This window comes from Cajanus cajan, chromosome 3, assembly GCF_000230855.2.
Source record: "Cajanus cajan strain Asha chromosome 3, NIPB_CcT2T_4, whole genome shotgun sequence".
Lineage (NCBI taxonomy): Eukaryota > Viridiplantae > Streptophyta > Magnoliopsida > Fabales > Fabaceae > Cajanus > Cajanus cajan.
In genome coordinates, this window is record NC_138519.1 from 28,657,471 (window position 1) to 28,665,744 (window position 8,274).

Sequence of the window (8,274 nt, forward strand, 5' to 3'; positions counted from 1 at the left end):
TCCCTCTATCTTCATAAGATTTTCGACCTATGTGATATCTCATCAAGCTCCCACAAAGCACCCTCTCTCTCCCTCTCTCTCTCTATTATTTCTCTATTATCATTGTCATGGGAGCCTTTCCTCATTTCGAGCCAATAACCAAATGCAGCACCAAAGACCGCTCCAACCAAACCGTAGCTTCCGACTTAGACGGCACTCTCCTCGTCTCTCGCAGCGCGTTTCCGTACTACCTCCTCGTCGCTCTCGAAGCCGGCAGCATCCTGCGAGCGCTTCTCCTCCTCGCCTCGGTCCCTTTCGTCTACCTCACTTACCTCTTCATCTCCGAAACCCTCGCCATCAAAACCTTAATCTTCATCACCTTCGCCGGTCTCAAACTCAACGACGTTGAGGTCGTGTCGCGTTCGGTGCTTCCGAGGTTCTACGCCGAGGACGTGCACCCCGACACGTGGCGCGTCTTCAACGCCTTCGGGAAGCGCTACATTGTGACCGCCAGCCCCAGGGTGATGGTGGAGCCCTTCGCCAAAACGTTTCTCGGCGCCGATAAGGTGCTCGGAACGGAGCTTGAGATAACGGCGTCAGGGAGAGTAACGGGGTTCTCTAAAGTGCTCGTGGGTGGGCACAAGAAAGAAGCGCTCGTGAAGGAGTTTGCGACCAACTTGCCAGATTTGGGACTCGGAGATAGTGCAACGGACTTTGACTTCATGTCAATTTGCAAGGTTCGTATAACTATAAAATGTGAATACGTAGTCTTTCGTGTAAAATAAGTTCTTACCATGTAGCATCATTGCTTAATATTTACCAACTCTTTTTAACGTGTGAAAGTTTTAATTGTATGTCAAGATTAGTTACAACTTACAACTATATATATAATTCATAACTATTTAATAGTTTCTCCTCTTTATGAAAGAGAACGTGAAACCTCACGTAGGGCTATTTTTAGTGTATGCACAAAAATGGTACTTTTAGTGTTGTTTTCTATTAAATTAGAGTTTTATATATCTTGCTAATTTTTGCAAAATAAGTGTTGATACAGAATGTGAATCCTTGATTTTTAATCAAAGAAGATTACTGGAACCACTCAAGAAATAAAAAATTAGAAGTTTTTATTAAATAGTTTAGATTTTAAGGTTATTAATATATTTTTATCGTAATTTTTAATAAATATTTTTTTATGAAATTCTTAATCAATGTTTTTTACACATTCATTAAAAAAATTAATTTAATTTGGGTAAAAATACTTATAGTGTAAAGTTTTTTGATATTGTTAGTAAATTATGTAGATGGTGATATATGGTAAGTTTTTTTTTTTTTTTATACTTTTATAATAATTATTTTAGAACTTCCATTTTAGAATCGCTTTTACTTGATTGAAAGTATAAAAATCTTTACATTAATCATGCGGCAAAATTAAACTCCAAACAATGTGTTCTTTTTTATATAATAAATATATTTTTTTCATAATTTTTTTTTACTGTCCACATAAATATATCTAACCAGATGTTGCTTTCTTTCACTCACTTTCAACTTTATGTTTAGACTTGGGGAAGACAGTAACTGAGACTCAGCTGTATGAACTGTTTCTTTGCTCAAAACATTATTATTAGTTAGATTGTCCCCGAATCGCTTCATATTTGGTGAGAATATTAAATGATCTTGATTCATAACATAGCTTTTCAACTACAAACAGTGGCTCTCTACCTAAACATGTCTTTTTTATATTTTGTGTATGTATATATTTTTTTCGTGGCATAACGAAACTCCTCCCTTTGTTTGTTCCACCCTGTCTTTTTCGATATTTACTACCTTAAACTTTTTTAGTGGTCCTCTCATTTTCTATGGTCTATTTGTGGATAGTCCTTATTGCAACCTTCAGTTTCGAGCTGGTTGTGACTCTGTTTTAAGTACTCTTTTCACAACTCATGATGCATTACAATTTCGTTTTATATGCAGCTAATAATTAAAACATCCTTAATTGGTTATCTTCCAAGGATGAACCAAATTCAATTTAGATCGAGGAATTCTGACACTTCCCATGAGTTCTCCATCTCCAACAAATTTTTAACACTCAATCAATGCCGTACTGATTGTACCTCATGTAAAATATATGAAAAGTCTAATTTTCATCTCTCTGCATAGTTTTCTTATCATCAATAACAAAGCACAATCCTTATGACATCCCCTGCTCTAAGTTACTGTCTAAAACATTATTTCCCCTGCTGATTCTTTTGTCATATCACGGATTCGCGGACTTTTTGTTGAGTGATGCAAAGAGCTAACATGACATTTTGTAAGCAAATAAATATTACACCATTGGTATCCTAAATCTAGTTATTGATAATGTTCCATGTTAAGTGAATCACTAATGCTTTCTGGGGTTAACAAGTTTTGTGAAAAGGATTTGGATCCTTTCTGGTACACAATGTAGTTTTGTTTGATAGAGATAGAAACAAAAAAGAGAAAACTACCGTGATTAACTATAGGAACTACTCTGTCTTTCATTCTCTAACAAAACCATATCTTCTTATTCGATAGTGTAAGTTAGATAATTTTTCCATAAACACAGAAATAAAATACGAAGGTAAGAATATATAATGCTTACAGATAAGTTTAACCAAATCGAACCAAAAGCAATGACATGATATGATCCAAATCAAAGCAAAAATTCAATGAAAATGTCACTTATGCTCACTTTTCACATGTATCCAATCCATTCATTAACTGCATTTTTCCCTACAGGAAGCATATATGGTGCCAAGGATCAAGTGTGAGCCACTACCAAGAAACAAGCTTCTAAGTCCAATTATTTTTCATGAGGGCCGTTTAGTTCAAAGGCCAACTCCTCTTGTGGCCCTATTGACCTTCCTATGGATGCCAATTGGTATTATACTCTCTATTCTAAGGGTCTACCTCAACATCCCTCTGCCGGAAAGAATTGCTTGGTACAATTATAAGCTTCTTGGAATAAGGGTCATAAGGAAGGGTACCCCTCCACCACCACCAAAGAAAGGTCAAAGTGGAGTTCTATTTGTTTGTAACCACCGTACAGTTTTAGACCCTGTGGTTACGGCTGTTGCACTAGGAAGGAAAATTAGCTGTGTCACATATAGTATAAGCAAATTCACTGAAATCATTTCACCAATCAAAGCCGTGGCACTCTCAAGGGAAAGGGAGAAGGATGCAGCTAACATCAAGAAATTGCTTGAAGAAGGGGACTTGGTGATTTGCCCTGAAGGCACCACTTGCAGAGAACCATTCCTTTTGAGGTTCAGTGCTCTTTTTGCTGAACTAACTGATAGGATTGTCCCAGTTGCCATCAACACAAAGCAAAGTGTGTTTTATGGGACCTCGGTTCGCGGGCACAAATTGTTAGACCCTTATTTTGTGTTCATGAATCCTATGCCAACATATGAGATCACTTTCTTGAACCAATTACCAACAGAACTCACCTGCAAGGGAGGCAAGTCTTCTATTGAAGTTGCAAATTATATTCAAAGGGTTCTTGCAGGGACTCTGGGGTTTGAGTGCACCAATTTAACTAGGAAGGATAAGTATGCCATGCTTGCAGGAACAGATGGAACCGTTCCATCTAAGAAAAATGCTTAAATTTGGACAGGGACAGAGTAATTCCCTTTTGATTTGATTTTCTCAATTGGTCAGGTTGTTTCCAAAGTTCAAACGTTTAGAATAATTAAAACAATAAAAACTGATTATGTTTATTCCCACAAAAATAACAGTTTATGTATATTGTTATTAAATACAAATTATAGTTTCTGTTGTTGGGTAAGAAATCTCTAGCACATTTTCTTTTGTGAGGTTATTAATAATATTTCACTACCATGTATGATGGTTATGACAAATATAATATTACAGATAGAGGTATGTGATCACAAGGTGCACGCAATAAAGGCATTGTTGGGGTGCCATCAATTTACAGACAAATCTAGCTAGAAAGTTGACAATGGTGTTTATATTTATATAAATAAAAAACCAGTTGTAGAAACAATGAAGTATACAGAAGGCTAGTTAATATGATCCATGTGTTACAGTGAGGCAGGTTGTTCATGTGGCCAAGTTGTATGGAACTAACTGCTGAGGCAACAAATGATGTCACCTAATTAGCTTGAACATAAGAAACAATCCTAACCTGTTCATAAAAACATCAGAAAAGATTTGGATCACACTAACATAGATTAACTGTAATTTCTTAATAAATATTCTTAACTTTATCAGTGAAACAAAAGGGAGGAGAATATAGGATTTCATGCACAACGGATAAGATAACTACACTCTAGTAGGCTGATCTAATTATACTTCCATCGTCAAATTAATCATTTCCTCAGCCAAATGACACAAGAGTGGTAGAAATTTAGTCGGAAACACATTTTCATGAGAGTTGGAGGGATAAAATTGGGCATTGCAATAATATATGAATAATCAAAGTTAAATATTTTAAAATTAAATAACCATTTTAAAAAATTACATTATTTTATTTTTACTCTTGATTATCATAATATGATATACAATATTCAATTTTTTCTCTCTTTCAAATAAAAATGTTTTCACCGGATGTTTCTTATATAGAGAGCAATATAAGTTATTCCATCTTAGTTTTATTAATCACTTTAATAACTCTTTGTAAACATTAAATTTTATTAATCTAATCAATAAATTAGAAGTTCTAAATCAAGTTTAAATTTTTTTATAAATTTTAAAACTATTTAATACTTTATTAGATAAATTTAATCAAATGTATGATATATTTTTAAAAAAAAGAAAGAAAACTTATTTATTTTAAATTTAACCTGCATGATTGTTGAGTTGCTATAACAATATCTAATAGTTAAATTAATAAAATTTATGTATACAAAGATGTGACTTTCACCGCAGTTATTTCTCCCTTCTCATATATATAGATAAATATTTCCGTTTATTGTATTATGAAATATATGCTGGCATTAAAATTTGAAATTAGAAGATGTGTTCCTGTTAAACCATAGTGAAAGAGAGTTGTGACGAATTACTCCTAAAAAAGTTACGTTAAATTAAATAAAAAGATAAATTATATTTTTTTTCTTTATTTCATTTCATTTTACTATTTTTAAAATATTTTATTTCATCTTTTAATTTTTTTTAATGTTTAATGTATAAATTTACATTAACAATGTTAATAAAATCGGATGGAAGAATAAAATTAAATACCGTTTGCAAGTTAAATAATTAAATTGAATAAAAAAATTATTCAATATTTATTTGTCTAGTTAAATTTGAATTTTTTTTACTTATTTAATAATTTCTTTGATTAGATAACTTCTTCATTTTGTGGTATTTTTTTAATTTTAAATATTTAAATTATTTTCATTCATGATCTTGTTAAGATAAGTAAAAGAAAAAATTCAAATTTTATTTAGACAAAAAATAGATAAATTTTTATTCAATTTGATCCTCTTATTTTTAAAATATTCAATTTGATCTTACTAATTTTAAAATGTTCAATTTGATCATCTAACTTTAAAAAAAAATATTCAATGTTGTTCTTTCATAATAATTTTATTTACATATTATTAGCATCAATTTGGACAAAAAGTAACATTAAACATTTTTTAAAACTAAAGAATTAAATTGAGCCTTTTAAAAATAATGAAATTAAATTAAATTCTAAAAATAAATAAAAACTAAAAATATAATTTAACCTAAATAAAAACATACACTTCACAAAAAAAAAAAAATTCAAAAATTCAATCAGACACTAAAACAAAGGCTGTAAGCCAATTACAAGCTAAACCTAACTTGGAGGGGTGCCATTTATGGATGAGATAATGTTTAATTATATATGAACAAGTGGTCCTTCAATTCATTAAAACTAGAGGACTTGGGACCATAGGACCATTTCCTATATATGAGATTATTCAATACGCACGTGGAAATGTCAGACTGAAAACTCAGCAAGTTTACTTTGTGTCTGGTTCTGATTCTGGTTCTTGTACCTTTCAAAAGAAGGATTATGTCATGATAAAAAAATATGGAAACACAAAATCCTTCATCCTTGATTTGCCTCACTTGGATGCTAGTATGCTACAACATGGAGAGCCATTCCGGTGTGAATATCTCCCAGGCAACATTGGAGGCTACTAAATGCCAATTATTATATATATATATATATATATATATATATATATATATATATATATATATATATATATATATAAGATTTTTATAATAATATAATATAAATAAATATATGTTTCAATTATAAATGTGTTGACATGATCTTCTCTTAAACCCCTAAGCTAAAACTAAGAGGCAAAAATAACATGTGCCTTGATTCTAGTGTTGTGGTGAGTGTTAAGGTGTAGTTTATAAAAACTCTTCTCCCTTAACTTACTAAAACACCTTTTTAAAACCAGTGGCAGAACTTGAAAAAATATTTTAGGGGTGCCAGATTATTTATATAGATATATATAAAATTATAAAAAAAATTTATTAGTTAAAAAATAATAAAATTTCTCTTTTTTTAATTTAATTTTTTGTTTTATTATAATTAATAATATAATAATATATAAATATAATATTAATATATATATATATATGAATATATATATATATATATATATATGAATATATATATATATATATATGAATATATATATATATATATATATATATATAAAGATTTAGAAAAGTTTGGGGGAGCCGTGGCTCCCCCCTGTCACTACCAAGATCCGCCACTGTTTAAAACCATTATAGCTCAACGACTATTAAAGTATATAATATCTCGAATGTGGTAAGCTAGGAATCTTTGCATATTTACAATCAAAACATTGACTCTCAGCCTTGATTGTTAATAGGAAGACTTATGTTACTCTTGTCCTTTAGCCTCAATTGGTAGACTTGTTTCCATACCTCTAAAAGTCTCACATTGCTTAGTAGTTAAGATCAATGATAGTTTATAAGCATATTTTAATTTTCCCTTAACCCAATTAGAACTTTTTCAAAGGCAAAACCATGTAACACTCCAATGAAAACCAAAATGGACAATACTTTAGATACAGTGATCCTAACGATTTCGAAAGAACAGATCCTATGGGGGTGAGTAGTACGATACATGTCCTTGTCCCGTTGGATAAAAATCTGTCTCATATGCGGGTATCTGTTAAGTGAGTATTTATCAATTTTATAAATACATGTAGATGTTTATGGGTATTTGTGATTTTATTTTTTTAAAATATTATAAATAAATTTAAGCTTGTAAATATTAATTTTATTAAAATATTAAAGATAAATAATTGGCATTAATTTTTGAGCCTGCATTTAATGTTAATTTTCTTGAAATATATAAAAAATATTAAAAATACAAGATAATATATAAAATATTTAAATAATTTTACTTAAGGAGTACCCACATGTATAAATATTACTATACCTATCCTCACCTCGTTAATATACGAGTAAAAAATATCTATATTTATTATCTATAAACATCTATTTAAATTACTCATTTATTATTTATGACAGATTTTATTTTTTCATATATCCGCATATACAAATTATTTTGTCATCCTTAATTGATGTAGATCCCACCAATATATAAAAAAAATGATATTCTACATCAGTTAATATTAATCGTTATATATATATAACAATTAAAAATGTAACCGCATAAAAAATGTCATCACTTCCTCTCTCTCCACTAGCTCCCTTCCTCCTCCCCCCATTGGGCCACCTCTCCACTCGCCAATGCCATTCACACAATTAAAAATATAACAGCAGTTGTGCAAGTGCGTCGTTACTTAGATGCATGAGACTAATGCTTTCTTTGAATTAGGAATAACATTTGAAATAAAATTGAAAGAAATAGGAATAATATATTTAAATAAAGCACGTTAGTGTACAAAACATATAATACATAAAATTAAGTTCATACAATTTTAGTATACAAAAGAATAAATTATTTTCTTTAAGATGTCTAAATTCAGAAGATTAAATTGATATGTTATTTATAATTAAATAAAAACTCTAACGTCGTTGGTAACAATTATTTTACGAAAATAATTTTATTACTTTTGAATAATAATAATAATAAATAAATAATTATCATTTTAAAATAACCTAAAAAAACCAAATGGAAAAGACCAAGGTAGTGAGCATTCCTCTTACTATTCATTTTAAGGTGAGTTCTAAATAGAGTCTATTAGGTCAAAAGATAATCTTAGATCCCTCTAATTTTAAGGTTTTGCTGTTAACAAGCAAATAGGATTTTGATCAATAGAAAAATTT

General features: G+C 30.2%; 1 protein-coding gene across 1 annotated transcript; it reads left to right on the forward strand.

Moving 5' to 3' along the window:
• Positions 1–3,788, forward strand: LOC109791873 (glycerol-3-phosphate 2-O-acyltransferase 6). Its single transcript, XM_020351227.3, has 2 exons — positions 1–716; positions 2,737–3,788. Exons 1-2 carry the CDS (start codon positions 108–110, stop codon positions 3,601–3,603), a joined length of 1,476 nt encoding a protein of 491 aa, XP_020206816.1. The 5' UTR covers positions 1–107; the 3' UTR covers positions 3,604–3,788.
• Positions 3,789–8,274: the final 4,486 nt, after the last annotated feature.